At 37.6% G+C, this 18247-nt stretch overlaps 1 protein-coding gene across 1 annotated transcript in view; it reads left to right on the forward strand.

Moving 5' to 3' along the window:
- The window catches only part of LOC115352798 (potassium voltage-gated channel subfamily KQT member 1-like), a 506833-nt gene that overhangs the window by 86192 nt on the left and 402394 nt on the right, over positions 1–18247 (forward strand). The window contains exon 11 of the mRNA XM_030041436.1: positions 11152–11266. Coding sequence (XP_029897296.1) covers positions 11152–11266 — 115 coding nt within the window. The remainder of the gene's footprint in view (positions 1–11151; positions 11267–18247) is intronic.

The raw sequence follows: 18247 nt of genomic DNA on the forward strand, positions 1-18247 counted from the left end.
TCATTTCTAAATCATTGCTGAATGAACACTTGAGAAGTCTTAAATATTCTTAATGTAGCTTGTATATCTAGTATTTGCCAAAGGGGAGAGGCAGGATTACCTGTTCTATTCTAACCTAGTCTTTGAATGCAATAGAAATTGTTCTGGAAAAAAGTGCCTTTACTTGTCTTTAAAACCCAGCCTCTCTGTGGCAAGGAGGTAGTAGCCGTGCTCAGAGTACAGGCTCAGGTCAGGTGTGCTCTTGCCTCTATCCACTGGACACAGGCATAGTAATACAGTGCTTTCCTCAAAGGTCCTTCTTAGCGCTTAGGCAACAGCAAAGGCTTGTGAAATCTACTGTGAAGAAAATCAAGCTGAAGTCACTTAGGGAGAACCCTTTGAGGCAGTGATGAAACTGTCAAGTGTGTGATATTCTTTCAAAAGAAAACAGTATTCTTTAGCTGTCTAAAATGTCTTGCAAAACAGTGTTCCTGGGCTGAATTCTGCCCCCCCCCCCCCCCCCCCCGAGAAGTTCAGTCTTGAAGTTCAGTCTTGAGCAATCTCTTATTTCAGCTAAAAATGTATTTGTTTATTTAAAAAAAAAACAAAAACAAAACCCCAAAAACCCAAGAAAACCCACCAAAAACCAAAACCAAACCAAACTAACAATTTACTGTGAGTTTTTACTAGCTGAAAAAAATCACCTAAGGGCTCTAAGGAAGTTATTCTAGAGACACTTTTATTCCAGTTATCATATGATCCTAGCATGTATTATAAGATAGAGGATGGAAGTTGGGAATTGCTGTTCTTCAAGTGAGTTAAGACACTGAGTGGTATCTGAGTCTTTCATGCCACAGAAAACTGAAGGGAATATTCTGCAAGGGCAGTCTGTGGTTTGCTTACAAATAGCCTACCAACAAATAGCAGAACTTCTTTAGTCTGTCAGTGGTGCAAAGATTGTCCTAATCACATCTGCAGTTTGTCCTCTTGACAATGTGTCTGAAACCATTAGTGATGTTTAGAAAAGAAATTGCACTTGCATTTTTTTTTCTCAGTTAAAAGAAAAATATTTGGTTGGAAATCAAGACAGTATCATGGAAGTTGTTTTTTCCCCTGCTGCCTCTGTTAGGGTTCGACATCTGTAGCTGTATGTAAATATAGAAATAAAAATGTTGACTGATAAATCATGAGATTAATGGCATTAAGGTTGAGAATTTGAGCCATGTTGCTTTCACACATAGCAAAGATGAATTTGTCTCAGTCCTCAGTAACGTGGCTTAAAGAAGCACAGATGGAACCAAAGCCTTGTAATGGGCAAGAAAATAGGGTCAGAAAATACATACTTGTGATTTGTATAATATCTACTTTCTCTGAAGATGCTGATCGTAGTCAAGTCACTGCTCAAATTCAGCATTCATCCAGATTTCTCTTTGGGATTGGCAGAATCTACAGCCAGTTCATAATGTTGCATTGACTGTTGTATTCAGCAATCTCAGTGGTAGCAGCGATCTTTTGGTTCTCTGCTTTTCAGGGCTTCATTGCATGTCTCTTCAAGAGGAACGCTTTGGTCTGCGAAGATGCATTTTGTGGAGAGGGTGGGTCAGTCAAATGGAGAAGCGCAAGGTGTGCTCGAGCGAGCTTGTTCACCCTCTTGCATGCAGGTCCTTCGGTGGAGGGAAAGATGAGACATACGGTAGAGCTGTGTGTCTCACTATATCTGTCAGTGTGGTTCTTGCTGTCACCATGATTTTTCAAGCAAAATCGTGGCCTGCTGCTAGAGGAGAATCAAGGTTACCCTAAGCCTCAAGCACTATAGGACACATTCAAATGTGTTTCCACAATGTCATCATTAAAAAAAGAATTTAGGCCTCTGACTGAGGGCATGTGTCAACTTAGAGTTGTAGCTCAGTTATAAACATCATTGTTCCCTTGTCATGTAAACTTTTTGGTTGCTATTGGGAGTGTAGAATAGTAACTACACTGGGTCTTCTAAAGCTAATAATTGAGTCTCAAAAAATTGGATTAAAGTCATGTTTTATTTGTAGCAGCAAAAGCTCAGCAACTTCTTTGTAATAAAAATAAATTTAAGAGGAACTTAATATTCTAAATATTTCCTAATGGAGATTCTGAATAAGCAATATGAGGAAGTGGGAATGTAGCATTACTAATGAATGTACATACTGATTGAGCTCTGAAGTATATAGTTGAAGACCACATTAATTTAATTTTAAGTAAAATGCAATCAGTTGGTTTGCAGCATTTCTAGGAAGATAACTAATTATGAGGGGGTTTTGTGCTTACAAGATGTTACAGTTCAAATTCCATGATCTGAAGATCTGTCAGTCAAAATTTTTATAGTATTGAGTACACACAACAATGGTTATTTTGAATTCCTTTTTTAGTATTTGTAACTTAGACTTTTACTTAAATTACTGCCCTACCTAAAAAACCTTCACGTTCAACATTTAGCAAGTAAGTATTCAGAGCAAACGTGTTTGAAATAAGAAGGGAACACTCCAATGAAACTAGTCCTTAGGTAGGAATAGTTTTGATTTAGTGCAGTCAATAGTTACAGATCATTTTGCTGAACTTGCTTTTTAGGTTTTAGGATAAATATGGCAATTATTTCCTCTAGTATTAAGACTTACTTTAATTTACAGCATTTTTCTGGTCAGTACGGAATAAGCAGATTGGTAACAATGTATGTCTTGAATTCATGATTAACTCCTAGTCAACGGGAAATTGTTCTACAAGGATTCAATTGTGTGATGCAAAGAACTGCATTAGACCAGCAAAGAATTGTGGCATATTTCACTGTAATTACAATAATTAGGTTTTGTGTTCTTGTGAGTCAAAACATTGACAACAATTCGGAAGATGTTTCTAATTTTACTGTCACTGCAATTTGTATGCTTTGACCATTAACAGTCATGAAAAATAAAAATGTTTTCAGACTGGTTTATTTTCTTTAATAGCCACACTAAAACTGTACTTCCTTTTTAAAATAAACATTTTTACTATAATGGCAGTTCTGAATCCCATAATGGAAAGTAACTCTATATATTTATATTACATGATACATTCCCTATGTGTAATTCTAAGAGTTTGTATGTGTTAAGAGCTCTCCCTGCAGAGCTAACAAGCTGCCAAATTACATTTCACTGGCTATTACTTGTTTCATTTTAAGGTCAAGTTCTTCTTGTCCTTTAAAGAAAAAAAAAAAAAAAAAAAGGCAAGCAGTGGCAAATGATCACTTTCAAAGCTATTTTTGTCTTATTTTTCTTGACTGTTCTTACTGGATGTTTTGTTCTTCAGAGTAACTGAACTAGCAGTCAAGTATTGCTAGCCTTAAAAAGTCAAATGCATTAGCATTGGTGGCTTGGATTTAGTCTTGGAGAGGTGGTCTTTGAACATATTCACAAGGTGTAGATGGTATTTCCAACTCGGAAAATGTGTTCAAACTATCTGTGGGCTTACGGATTCTGTCAGATAAACAAAAGAATCAGAATGAGGCTTCAGTTAAGAGAAAAAGGAGATACTTTTTGAAGTTTAAATGAGTCAGAATACTTTGCTGTAGAATATTGAGAAACATTGTTTTCTTGACATCGTTTGAGTAGAACTTGTTTTGTTATATGCTTTCCCAAAGGTGTCCAGTTCATATTCCTCCTGGACCAGTTGTGGCAGCATTTGGGCCTAATATATGCAGGAAAAGTAGCTCACTGCTGAAAATAGATGTCAGCAACTTATTCTGTGCTGTTTCAGGCAGAAAGTGTTAATGGCAAACGTAAACTACTGCAGCAGAACTGGAGCTACTCTGCAGAAAGCTGTGACTGCAGATTTGCCCAGTTATTGAAATGTTTAATGCAAGACTATGTAGTATTAAGCTAATAAACCTGCAAAGAAAGAGAAACAGGAGAGGAAGGATCTGTTGGGATTTCTTGTTGAGCATGAAGTTGAGTTGGCAACATAAACATGTTAAAATATGTTCAAAGACAGATTTTTGCTAGGAAATGTTTAAGGAGAATGAGGTACCTGCTCTCCTCACTTGAAGAAAGGTAACCTCAAAGGCTGGGAAGTCTTTAGGTAAGGTAGGTAGGTAGGTGCTTTGTTTTGGACAAATGTTCTTTTTCCTATTGATGTCACTTACTGTATTTTTCCTGCTGTCACAATCCTCCTGCTACTGCCATGTGACACAACTTAATAGCTGAACTGTATCTGCTGTGCAGTTCACTCTGTGGGTTTCTCTGAATACTCCTCTTCCCCAATGAACCAGGAAAATCTGTTTTCCAACCTCTTTGTCAGACCTTACCCCTTATTACCATCCATATCAACCACATACATTTGACTGAGTTTGGAAGCCTGCTTTTTTGTGTGTTTAGGAGAAATAGCTTTCATGAGGAAGAAAAAGGCACTACTTTTTTTCAGAAACAGAGCCCAAGAGAGAAGAAATGGTAAAACAAAGAAGTCAATGTTCACTTCTATATCCACATAGAAATCTGGGAAGGGCTAGCTACCTGAGACACACATGTATAGACCCTGTATCGTAAGAGATGGGAGATTTCTATGGATGACTGAGGTTGAGAATGAGAAGCCTCTCTAGGGTTCAGTTATAGGCCAACTGTTTCTCTGGTTTCCTTGTCTTTGGGGTCTTCTAGTCTGTTTGGCTCAGTAATATGGAGGACAAAAGCTCATAGAGGTAAACTTTGTTGTAACAAGCAGAGGCTCTAAGGGCATGTTACGCATACGCGTGGAAAAAAGGTATCTGGCTGGCAGAGTTGTATGTCCTCCTTTTTTCTGTGAAAGGCAGGAGGTCAGAGGGAAGCATCCAGGCAGTGGGACCACAGACCTAGCCATGTAGTAAATATTAATATTATTGTCCAACATGCAGTATGACTAAATGATGATAGCAGAATGACTACAACTCACTCACAGCTAGCTGCATTTAACACTGTTTAAAAAAAAAAAAAAATCACATCTGACATTTTTGGGGAACAAATTTTAGCTTGCCATTCTGACAAGGAACTGAAAACAGCTTCCTCTAGCTTTCTGTTGTGGGTCATTCCCATGAGGAAAACTGAAAAACAATCCTAGGCATAATACAACCAGACATGCAAAAGTTGAAATAGCTAGATTAGTAGCTCTTTGTCACTTAGCTCCATGTTTTCATTAATGCTTTTACCACAGCACAATCAATAGCCATTTAAAAATAATTAATTTTCTCAGATGAAATTGGCCAAGGAAAATCCTGTCTTAACTTAATGGTTTTGAAAGGGACTGAACTGAGCATGATGGAAATCATAGCTTGCTATCTGAACAGATAGCGAGCGGCACCAACACTGCATGCTTCTCTACTATGCTCCATTAATCTCCGATTCTCTTCTGACAGGTCGTATCTGTGTATGAGGAGGTACTTACAACTCTTGGTGCAATTGGGCCCTGACCACTTTTCTGAATCTATCAACAAACCTGCTTGTCAGTTAATGCCAAACATTACACAGGTTCAGTGGTATGGACGTTTGCTCACTCTGCAAGTCATTTCATACAAATTAGTCAGCTAAATATTTTAAGCCAATATGTGTCATTTAAAGAAAAGAAGTTGTTTTTTTCCTGAATATACTTTTTCTTAAGTAGACCTATATTTATGATGCTGTAGAAAATTTTTGGTGGGTTGTTTTTGTGGATCTGTTGCATCGTTCTTGTTTGCTAGGTCTTACAAGGATGTTCAGGCAGTTGGGTAGGTATCAGTATCTTCATATGCATTCAGAAGTATGTTTCATTGTTTTCTCTCTGCATGTTTTCCAGTACTACATGCCTTTGTGATTTTGAATTATGTGTTGGTATTCATTTACATCTCTGTGCTGTCCCATTAGACATGTAATGAGTGATGGGGTGTAAGTCAGCATGTAATTTGGCCTGCAGGCTTATCTAAGCAAAAGAATGTACAACAAATAAAGTCAGCATTAGTGCATTTTGAGTGCTGATTGTTTCAAATCAGATACACAGGAAACCAGATGTTGAAGTTTATCTAAAACACTTGCGGCCGAACATGTAACCAAGTACAGCAGCAATAGTGCATGGCACTTTTTGCATATACTTAGCAATATGTTTACAGCAAATACAAATTTATTCTTATTTCTCAATTCACTTTTTCAGATGTTATTTTATTTCTGTTCTGCTAGCAAACTACTGTTTAATTCATTTTGGTCTGATTCTGCAGGTCTTCTGGGAGCAAAATGAAATTTAGAGAGAATGTACAAGAATTGCAGTATCAGCCATGTCTCTAATGGCAATAAATTTAGATGCCTAAAATTAGGTACATAAAGTGGCTTGGCTTTTTTAACTGCACTGAGCACTTGTAGCTCTTAGAGTTGTGTATGGGACAATCTGAGTATTTGGCATTTGCAGATGGCTTACATTTGAGTACCCAGTAAGGATTTAAAATCCCAGCTTCACATGTTCAGATTTAGTTTTTACAGAAAAATAAAATGAAAATAGCTCTTTCTTATTTAAACTAGTACTGGGTACGTTTCTGACACTTTAGTTCCGCAATAATAAGGAAGAAAAGTTCTCATAATATAACTTTTATAAAAGAAGTCTTCCAGTCTATGCTAATGATATGTTTTGCCGTATTCTTCCAACATGACTGATGAGCTTGACTATCATTTGGCTGCTGAGGTGGATAATAGTAGCAAGTTGAAGAAGTTTTTAAAGGCAGGCTGGTGGTCAGGTGTCAGACACTTACAGGCACCTTGGTTTTCATAAGCCGTTAAATTTCCTTTTTTTTTTTTTTTTTTTTTTCTGAGGAAAGTAAGGATTTGGAAATGTCTCGGTCTGTGCCCCAAACCAGTCTGCCTCTCTATTACAGCTTTAGAAATACTGTGTTTCGAGCAGTGAGGTGATATGAGTTCCTGCTGCAAGAAAGAAGACAAGAAATGATGCTGTGATCTCACAGGTAGTTCCTCCCTGTGGATAAAGGAAGCATAGTCATCCCATGGATTTTTCTGTCAAGGTGCACCCTTACATATAAAATTAAATAAATCATATGTTTACTTCATAGACATTTGTTACATTGAGTTGCGGAGCCTGGTGTTATGAGAGAGTGTGTTGTAACAAATTCTGATTTGAAAGTGGTTAAAAGACAGTGGTACTGAAGTAATAGATTGGAATTTACTTTTGGTCTCTTAAGCCTGTTTTTTTTATAATGTTCTGTTTTAAAAACAGCCAACCAAACAAGCAAAACTCCCAGAAGAACAGAAAAGCCCCTACCCTTACTTTCACCTAGTAGAGGAGACCTTATCCTCATCAGCATTCTCTGTATGTTCATCTTTTTACTGCTTTGAACACTGATTTAGCTTATCTTTGATGTCCCATCTGGCCTTTCTCCACCCCTGTGTTTTTGCATGTGGCTCTACACCTTTCCTGGTCGTCTTTATCCACCTGCTCTGTGAGCTTTCCCCTGTCACCAGGTACTTGGCGTTATCTTCACACAATCTATTACTTAACAATTTGATGAATAAATATTCATGCAACAGGAACTGTTTTATGTTATGCTGTCTGAAATTTACCATCTGTTTCTATCCATGTGCCTGTGTTTTCCCAGTTTAATTTGCCAAATATTTCCTTTCATTCAAGTTCTTAGGTGTTTGTATTCCTAGGGGTAACACTGTGGGTACCCTTCAATATAACGTAAGCAGCCACTGCAATTCTCTGCAAACTTTTGTAAAGTAGACTGTGTGGGGATGGTATGAATTATCTTTAAATTTGTGTTTGGGTTTTTTTGATGAATATGAAAAAAACCTCCTAATAAAACCAGTAAGTTGGAATTATTTGCAATAGAAGAGACCTGCTTTTTCTTTTTTTCAGCTTCTTTATCTGAGAAGAGAATAGTGCAAAATCTTCCTGGTTATTTTGTCCTGGTATTGGTAGGCGTTGCCTGTTTGAGGATGACCATGGTAATGGGAACCATGCGCAATTGTATTTTCTACTGCAGTTGTAAATTGGGAGTTCATTTTTTTCCCCATACTATGAAGACAGAAGTTAGTGTAATATAGATAAGGCATCTAAGGTTAGATAAAGCTAAGTAGCATTACAAAAATATCTCTGGGTTACATTTTGATGTGTTTATTATATGTTCTCACCGTTTTAGAAATTGATGCTGAAGGAAAAAACAGAGGTATATGAAACTTAGTTTTCCTTTTGCTGTTTCATTTAACGAGCTGTTCTGTTTCATGGATTCCTAGGTCTGTGGCATTCACTGGTATTTCTTGTACTGTGGTAGATATTATTTTATATTTTCAACTTGCTGCTTCCAACTGTTCATGCTCAGAAATATTATACGTTTTATAACTGAATAGGTACAGCTTCTTCATATTGTGAGTAGTAGCACGTGGAAAGGAAAGGATGGTTTCTCTTTGCTTTCCCTCTTCATATTTCTTTGCATCCCCTCCTTGCTAGTCTGGAGCTAAGTGCTCATCTTCAACTAATAAAATGAACTATGGAGTATATGTTACAGAACTCCTGTTTGTATAAAGTACATAATCACATCATTGTCTTTTTCGAAATGCTTGTAGGAATGAAATGTATGCGTACTACTTGTGGGATGAGACTGTCACAGATAACCATAGCAAAGTCTTCACCAAACAGAAAATTTGCATGCTTTTACCCTATCTAAAGAGGGAACAGAAGCTTGCCATGCTTGTGTAGGTAACCAAGCACAGGTTGAGGCCATTAAACCCAGGATTATATTCTACATGTCTCTGCAGAAGGTCAATGGTCAGAGAAGCAGGAGTTCCAGGCGCAGCCTGCAGTGAGAGCAGAGCTGCTCTGCAGAGCTCAGCACAGTGCCTGCGGGTGGGAATACCGAGAAAGTGAAGGTTTCTGAACTGGCATGCTACTGTTGTCCCTCTTTTCTCATAACTGTCGTGTTAGGGAGCAAAGAGCCGTTGTAGTAGTTCCTTCTCAGAAAAGGAATTAGCAAGCCAAATGTAAACGATTAGGGGTTTGTGGGTTTTTTATGAACCCGTGGATGCAGATTGCAAACAGCAGTGTGATGAGACAGAGATAAGTTTGATAAGGTAATATGGACCAAACCTTTAAAATGACAGAAGTAAAATATAATCCTACTTCTTATGACAAATGCATTGCAATAATTTTAGTATCTATCCTGTGCTATAAAGGAGGCAAACCCCTATGAATTAGGTCTTTCTCTTGCTATTTCAGCAGTCCATTGTGTGGTAGGAATTGATAGCAATACAATGTTTTCCTTTTAATTTGATTATGCCTTACGTAGGCACAGTGACTTAACTCTACCTTTGGCTGACTCTCAAATTCTGCTAGGTTTGTATGAGGAAAACCTAAAGGAAGTTGAAGCAAAAACTCCCCCAGTTTAATTTTGCAGATGTGATGGTGTGTGATGTTACTTCTTTAGAGATTGAAGGAGTCTATTCCTAAATCTGTGTCTGCTTCCCAAAGCAATACCTCAAATATTGGATCTATGTATTTCAAGACTTTGTCCAGAAATAAGGCTGCATACTTCTTTTAAAGAAAAAATGTCTTACCAGAGCAAGTGCAGAACTGGCAGGTCTCACAAAATAAAGCTCTCATAATAAGCTTTGGAGCAACCAAAGTGTTTCAGTAGTGCTGGAAGAGCACAAATTCACATTCCCAGTGCCAGGAAGATTTGATTTCTCCCCTGGAAATGTAGTTTAATTGTGATTAAACGCAGCAGATGTAAATAAAATAGCTTTACAATTTTATGTCCTTTAGCAGTGTTTAGTTATGCCATTTTATAATTATATTCCATAGACTTCATTTTCACTCCTTGATATTTATGCTATGGCTATTCCAATAGTAAGCTCTGATGTCGTAGGCTTTTTAGTATTTAGCTTGAATGTAGTCCAGCCAAAGTGGTGCTGTAGAATTAACTTGAAGCTTCAACAATTTAGTTTTCTAGGAGGCAAGATTTCTCATTTGTCATGTGGATTGTTTGTTTTCTTCTTACCCATCACAGCATATGTAAGTGACACTACTTAGTCTTTTGCTTGTTTTGTCTGACACGTAATTTCAGTGATTTTCCCCCTGCAAACATTTATCTTTTTTTTTCCTCCCTTGAATTCGTATGTGTCGTCCTATGCCTCTTCCAAATTAGATGCTGCCAGCTCATAACTGTATGTGCCAAGCTTTCAAGAATGATCAGAATTAAAATACATACGGAGCTTCCTTAAAATTGTTAGGATCACTAATAGTGATGAAAAAAATTGCTATTTCAGATCACAGCAATTTAAGCTAGATGTACTTCATAGCTTTTGAACAAAATAAATACAGGAAAAGATATTGAAAAGACCCTAAAGAAGAAATTGTTTATGAGTATTGATGTAGCTGAACTCAGAAGGGCAGGTACATGTATACTTCACATTTACAGCGGAAGAAGTCAGCCCTATACCTGATGGAAATGCGTATTGAGGCTAGAGCTTTTCAAAACATCAGTTTTCATCAGTTACAGGGCTAGCTGCACTTCTCTGGTTTTTGCAGTCTGTGAGTGAAATCCATCATTTGTTGGCCATCATACGTCTTCCCAATCTGTAATGAAATCTGTAGCTTGCTTGTGCTTGGAACATAAGCTGAGCTACAGTACAGCTTTGTATCCATCATGGTTACCCCACTGAGCTCACTGCATTCAAACACCTGAGGCTCCTCCCTGGTCCGCGGGAGAATTTTTGAACACTGGTGAATATAATGACCAAATAGAATACTTGAAACAAAAGTGCTGTTTATATGATAATAGCAATAAAATTTTAAAGAAGGGTTTTAGAGAAATTAAAGTATACGTATCAAATAGTATTGAATGAAGAAGTGAAAGTCAGATTGTTTCTATCATCATGGCCACATTGAAATTGTGGGTATGGTGAATTTCTACTTACAGGGAGACAGTCCTCAAGAAGACAAGCCTTTCTTGTAAGAGGTTCCTGTGTATTTGAACTATGTATATGCAAATATATATTTTTGTGTGGTGTACATTATAAGCATCAACTTCACCGATTCTGACAAAAAAGCAAGCCATGTCTCATATTAGAACCATTTCTTTAATCTACTGCACAGTATCTTAAGCTAGGGAAAGAGCTTATATATGTTGTCTCCCTAATGTGTTATGACTTCTTTGAATTATTTTTGCAGTGAAAAGACATTTAGAAGGGAATACCCAAGAAATGTCACGGGCCAACAGCTTCACTGATGACATTGATCTTGTATCAGAAGAGTTGCCACTGCCAGCTGTATCTGATGTGGCACAGTAAGTGGAACAACAATTTTTTAATTGATAAAATAAATGCTCATTAATGGTGGGGAAGACTTGTCACAGAATAAAAGTATTATTCTTTGTCTGGCTGCACTTGAAGCGATTATGAGTTTGATCTTATGTAGCTATATGTGAACATTTCTACAAAATGCAAGTTTAGCTTTAAGTTTAATGGTAGTCAGTCACTCGGAAAGAGAAGCATTGCTCTGTGATGGGTGGTTTGCAGTCTTGGTGTCTTGGTTGTTTTACTTTTTAAGGCAGCTGAAGCAGTTCCTGAGATTGAGTTTTACAGGTAGGTTTATACTTTGTAGAATTCTGGAACAGTTTGAGCTCCAAAGCACTCATAATATGAAAAATGTATGAATTGATTGGAAACATAAATGAAAGTCATTGATACAGCCTGAAAATAGAAAGGCTACACTATGTATAATATTTTGATAAAGTAGGGACACTTGTAAAGAAATGATGTTCCAAAAACATGAAAGTAAAATTATGAAGGAGATGCTGAAGGTGTCTAGATTGACCAGGACAGAAAATCCCCATTATCAGTTAGTTCACTGCAACTGTTAAATGATCTTTCATGTTGCTTGTATTTGGTTTGGCCAATGTTTATTTCTTGAAATAAGCATAATAGTAACTTCATGCAGGACACCCCCATATTCTGTTTTGACAGGATCTTGAGTAACCCTCATGCTTTTGTCTTATAATGTACAATTCCAGCATTGGGGATGGGGATTCTGGAGTAAATTTCAAATGTGAAGCAGAGCATTAAAGCATACAGCCAGGCCTGGATGGACCAGAGCATCCAGGTATCATACTAAGGCTTTATCTTACGTGCAGAAACTGATACAAACAATGCTGGTGAATAGAACTCTTGAGTTAGCAGTGATATATGGCCTAAAGGTACGGTACAGCTGGCACAATCTCATGAAGGTCTAAGTAATCATTTGGATGTTATGTTAATGTTGGTGAAAAACTTGCTTGAGTTCACGCTTGCAAGAGAAAATATGGAATTGTTGTTGGAAAAAACCTTTGTTAAATATCTGAGATTGAAAAGAACAACAAAAGCTGTTGCTTGCCTTCAGGTAGAGAAAAATATAGACAACAGTGTCCAGGATGAATTTGAAAGCAATGTGATTCCAATCTATAGTGTGATTGCTCTTAAGATGTTTTCTTTCACATCATATGGTTACTTTCTGTCTAGGTGACTCGTATAGATTATGTGCCTACTAAATCTATAGTAACATACTACGCTTTAATACAAGATACTCTGGTGCTTGTATTTTTCCAACATGTTATACTTTGGACCTTCTTTCAAATTGGAGAATTATAATTTTTTTCCATTCAAATTGGTATTTTTTTTTAAATCGGCATGGTGCAAGCGCAGGATTTTGCATTTGGAAAGAAAGTTCTAATCTTATTTCTGCTATTTAGTGCATGAAAAATGGTGGTATTGGATGTTAATTCTGTATAGTGCACCTTGCAAACTACACCTGTGTTTCTAGCTCATATTAGAGTTTAAATGCATTTCTCTCTTGTGCAGAAAGTAAGAAAAGGAATAGTAGAATGGTATCCAAATATACAAATGAAAAAAAATTAAAATATGGAGAGTATTTGAAGTAATATGCTACATGGTTTCATATATTATCAATTCATTAATTCTTGATGTGGATGTCAGGTGCATATAAACTGAATGATCTTGCAAGTAAATATGGCTAAATTAATGATTATTAAATTCTAAGACCCATTATATATGATGTAAGTATAAATTTTAGCTTCTGAATATTTGTAATGAACTTCAAATGTACAGAAAACACAAGGTCAAAAGTTACAGGTGTAATATAAAGTTATAAAGGTACTGTGTAAAAACAAAGCCAAACCACTATTTTATGTATTTTTATGCTTTTAAAGTCAAGCACATCAGTTTTCACCTTTATAACTTATAATCTCATTTTATATGCATATAATTCTACTTAGTAGGATGCATCTATTTAAGAGTTGTCCTGATTTTTGAGTAGAAATGCAGTATCTCGTTATTCAAATTGTGAACTTCATTGGACAAGCACAAGCACAGAACATGATGTATTTATGGATCTTGGTTTTAAACTTCCATTTCTAATGCAAACAGTAAGGTATTAAGGCTGTATTTGCCTGATATGCTTGTCTTCTACGTGAATATTAGATATACTTAGTGTGATTATTTGTCTTGTCTTTTAGCAGAAATGTAAGCAGGTAAGTCTTCATGTGTGCTATACTTGCTTTGGTGTGTGAGCTTTCCAAAACAGCATGGCTTTTGCTTTGCACTTAGTAGTGTATTTCCTAGTCTAGTGTGCCTTGGAATCTGTGATGGGAAAAAAGTTTTTTTTTCTGTTAAAAGTTCCATTTCTATTCTGTTTCTTTCACCTGGCTAGAATAAACAGTTATTCTGATTGTTCACATAGATGTTTTTTCATGCTCTGAAATTATGTACCAGTTAGATTTTATCCCCACATCCCCCCCCCCAGCCCCCCACTCCAGAGTGAACTATGTAATGGAAAGTGATTTTATCTCATTTTGGAATAGCATGCATTTGATAACTAGTGTGACAATTCTTCATCCTAGAGTCACAATGCAATCAATGAGTTAGACAAAAATTCTCCAAGAGTAGAATTCAGCCAAAGGTGTATATACATGCAATGTACCTTCTCAGTTTGCAAAGTAAGTGAAAACGTGGCTTTCGTGTAACAGTTAATGATAGTATGCTGTGATGATGACAGTTTCACATGGAGCACTTCTTTGTGAAGTCAAGCTTGACTTGGTCAAGCTGCCAAAAGGCAAAGTTTTCCTTGCTTTCAACAAGCATTATGAGTTACAAAGTCAATCTCATGGTATACCTTTATTCCAAAGCCAGTAACTGGTCATTTTTTGAACTTCATAAGCTGCTATGTTGATTATTAAACATGAAATGTCAGGTCTACAGCTGTAGTGTTTTAGGTTTTTTTTCCCCTGTAATGTGAACAGTAGATTCTTCTGAAATCCTGTCTGCTAGACAGATGATAGGAGAGATGTTCTCTGGTGACAGTAACCTTTACTTTTGGCCATACTCTCTTCAAAACTCCCTTCATTGTGTGGGAAGGCAGATATTGTACCAGGAGAGTAGAGTTCTTACCCTTGAGCCATGCTACCTTGGACAAACATCTGTTGCATCAATCTGCACATGTGCATTAGTTTCACAGTAACTAAAGTGGGTGCTCAGCAAAACCTATCAGGCTGGTTGGAAACTGGTGATGATACCATTTAAGAATGTGTCTTAAGTGAAAGCAAACCAGTTCAGTGGGTTGCAGCACTGCCCAGGTTTCAGTGGTTAATATGTTCACTTTTGGATTTTTGATGGTAGTGATCCATGCAAGCTTAGAGAAGGTATGCTGTCCTGCTACAAGGGGGAAGGTGTCAATAAAAACAAATCAAATAGCAAGCTTGCAAACTGAGCTTAAGATACATTTCTGCAGAAAAAATAGCTGCTTTGGATCCTTTAGGTAGTTGGGATGATGTTTGTTTCCAGTGATCTGGGCAAAAATGTGGAAAAATGCAACCTGCTTAGCTAGGGAACAAAAGCATCATATTCAATATATAATTCTGTGTTTGTCTCAAGTTCTTTCTGAATATCTCTGGCCCAGGCTCTCAGGGGTAAAAATCTCATGTGGTTGCTGACCTGAGTGGAGTGATGTTGTTTTATACTGGCTGCTTCTGAGGTGTCCAAAGAACGATGATGTTAGAAATTAATCAAAGCTGACAGATGAAATAAATATATAAATTTCAATCAGTTGATGAGTAGTTCTGCTTTTAACAATAAATGCTTAGACTACCTTATTGCCTGATGTATTTACCAACCCAATTTTTCAAATTCTCTGCTGAGCAATCGGCAGATGATTCCATCAGTGCATAGAGAGACTGCAAAATAATGTTTTGTCTGTGCATTGAAACCTAGAAAAAACTCTAGTGATTACATTTGTCTCATTACAGAAAATTTGCTTAGTCCTTAGGGTTAGTCTTCTACATATATTGATAACTATATAAATTAAGTTATATATTAGGGAAGGCCTAAATCTTGAGAATATTACTTCTAGAGCTAGAAAGTTCATTTTTATTGCTTTGCTCTTTCTTGCTAACCTTAGCACTTTCCTTATATCACATGATTTTTATTCTTTTTTTTGGTGGAAGATGTAAAATCAAACAATTTGAAGATGGATCCATCATCCAACTTGATTTGACATAATGCATAGTGTCACTTCTTTCTCCATGATGTTATGTCTTGAAGCCCCTATACCTAATTTCCTACTCTGTGCACACGTGTTCTGACAGAAGGAGAGAGGACCTGGTATAGAATTAGGTCTGCTTGTAAAAACAATATATGGCAAATTCCTGTATCTCTAACAGATTGTTTACTAATGAAAGAGACAAGAGATTACTCCAAATGGCACTGATTGAGCAAGTGGCAGGCTGTGATTTCTGCCTTTTTTTTTTTTAAGTTTTGTCTCCTATTTGTTGTTGGTAGGACTGTTTTATCTGTCTGATGCAGCCTATCATGTGTATCACAAGGTCTTTGAGGAAAAGAGCTGATGCAATTGAGATCTGTAAAATGAGTAAGCTGTAAGCTTACTAATTCTTGAACCGTGTCAGTAAGCTACAAAAACGCAAATGAAACCTCTCAAAGTGTGTATGAATTTGGTAAGTGACAAAAGAAAGAAAGGAGGAGAAATACACATCAGAATGAGAGAGGGGACAAACCTTAGTGGGGTTTTGATCCTTCTTCCTAGTCCAACCATTTATGGCCAGCCACTGCCAACAGCTGGTTCAAACCAGAAATTATAGTTGTGCTTTAGCTGTGTGAAGTGACACACCCTTTGGTGATGGGTATGTGGCTTGATTTGACAAGCAAGGATGTGAAGGTCCTTGAATGCATCCAGAGGAGGGCAACAAAGCTGGTGAAAGGGCTGGAAGGCATGTCCTGTGAGGGGTGGCTAATGACTTTGGGCTTGTCTAGTTTGGAGAAAAGGAGGCTGAGGGGTGACCTCATGGCTCCCTACAGCTTCCTGAGGAGGGGACGTGGAGAGGGAGGTGCTGAGCTCTTCTCCCTGGGATCCAGTGATAGGATGAGTGGGAATGGTTCAAAGCTGCACCAGGGGAGGTTTAGACTTGGACATCAGGAAGCATTTCTTTACTGAGAGGGTGGTCAGACACTGGAACGGGCTTCCTGGAGAGGTGGTCAATGCCCCAAGCCTGTCAGTGTCTAAGAGGCATTTGGACAATGCCCTTAACAACGTGCTTTAACTTTTGGTCAGCCCTGAAGCAGTCAGGCAGTTGGACTAGATGATCATTGTAGGTCCCTTCCAACTTGAAATAGTCTATTCAACTACAAGTCCTGTAGACCTGCACTAACATAATCTTGCAGTATCAAAACCCACTCTTGAGTGAGAAGAAGAAACAATAGCATTGTTCCTATGTTGAATTGTGCAAATGGTGTTTGTATCTTTCTGGATTCTTCCTGGCTGCACTGGAGCTTTGCAAGAGTAAAGGAGACCACTGAACATAACTTTAAGCCTTAATTTATTTTTAATCTCCACCTGGTCCTATTGTTATGCAGATTGTGATGATGACAACAACCCTTGGCCATGAAAATATTTTGTCATACACACCGGAGTTAACCTTCCAGCAGGAAAGAGAGAATTTGGCCAATAGACTATATTGAAAGATTACACCAACCTGGTCCCAGATAGCACAGTCTCAGGAAAAATACACATAGCACCAGCTTTAGAGGCAGACATCCTGTTTTTGTTTTTCAGAGTTCTGTGGTTTAAAGCTGTGGTGTTTAAAGCTTTTTACATTGTAAGGAAAAGCAAAAGTTAGGAAGTCTATATGTCAGCATGGTTAAGCAACTGTGGTTGAGTTTGCGTTTTGTAGCTCACTAAGGTCACGTAAAGGTAAATGTCAGTTGGTCTCTTAGCAGAAAGCAGTGTAATGCTGCAGTTCAGCAGTCATCACGTCAGCTCTCTTGGGAGGAAACCTTTAGAAGGTGAGATCCACATACAATGACCATCGTCAGTGGTAATTGCCGTCAGCTGAACAGCTGTAGTAATAACTCTTCAGCTGGAACAGGCTGCCAGGGAAGTGATAGCTACACCTGTTCCCCACGGGAAAGTGGGGCCTTAATTACTTTTCATGGGTTGAGAGCGAGACCAACAGTTGCTCTTCTTTCTGAGGCCCTGTCCACAACAGAGTCAAATCATGTTAAGGAACTGGGGTTTAATACAATTCTGGCTAAAACGATTCTATGCAAAAGTTTAGAAAGCATTTGTGTACTTCTACATTCCTATGTATTAATCTATGTGTAACATGGCTGTGAAAATGGCTCACTATTTCAGTGCGAGGTCTTAAAATGGTGTAATAGAAGCCTAGAGATCTGAATGTAGAAGCAACAAGATATCCACAGTTCCCACCTCCAATTTTTTTCTTTCAATCTCGTAGTATGAAAAACAAGATTGTATGAGGGAGATCTTGTCTGCAAAATGATTAGCAGAACAACCCAGCATTAGTATGTGGTTATTGCACAATCAAAGGAAGTGGGAAAATCTGCTTTAAAAAAAAAACAAAACAAGAAATAGCTGATTTCCATAAGCTATATAAGAACCTTGAGGAGGGGTGAAAAGACAGATCTGAGCTAAAGCAATGGCTGCAAATCCTCAAGACCTACAATGTAGTACTTCCTTCTAACGGGGGAAACTGAGCCTCAGAGGGTGAAGATGATTGAATGCCTTGCTCTGTGTCATCGTTGGTGAATCCTGATACAAAAGGAGTATCACAAATTAATCTTCAATGAGGAACAGAACCTTCTGTGAGGGTTGAGGCTTAATGAGGCAAAGAAGTTATTCTTGTCTGTTGGTGTTTGTGCTCCCTCCAGGCTTCCTGGAAGAACAGAGCACCAAAGCTGCTCCCCAC

The sequence above is a fragment of the Aquila chrysaetos genome, chromosome 17, assembly GCF_900496995.4.
Source record: "Aquila chrysaetos chrysaetos chromosome 17, bAquChr1.4, whole genome shotgun sequence".
In the NCBI taxonomy this organism is placed as follows: domain Eukaryota; kingdom Metazoa; phylum Chordata; class Aves; order Accipitriformes; family Accipitridae; genus Aquila; species Aquila chrysaetos.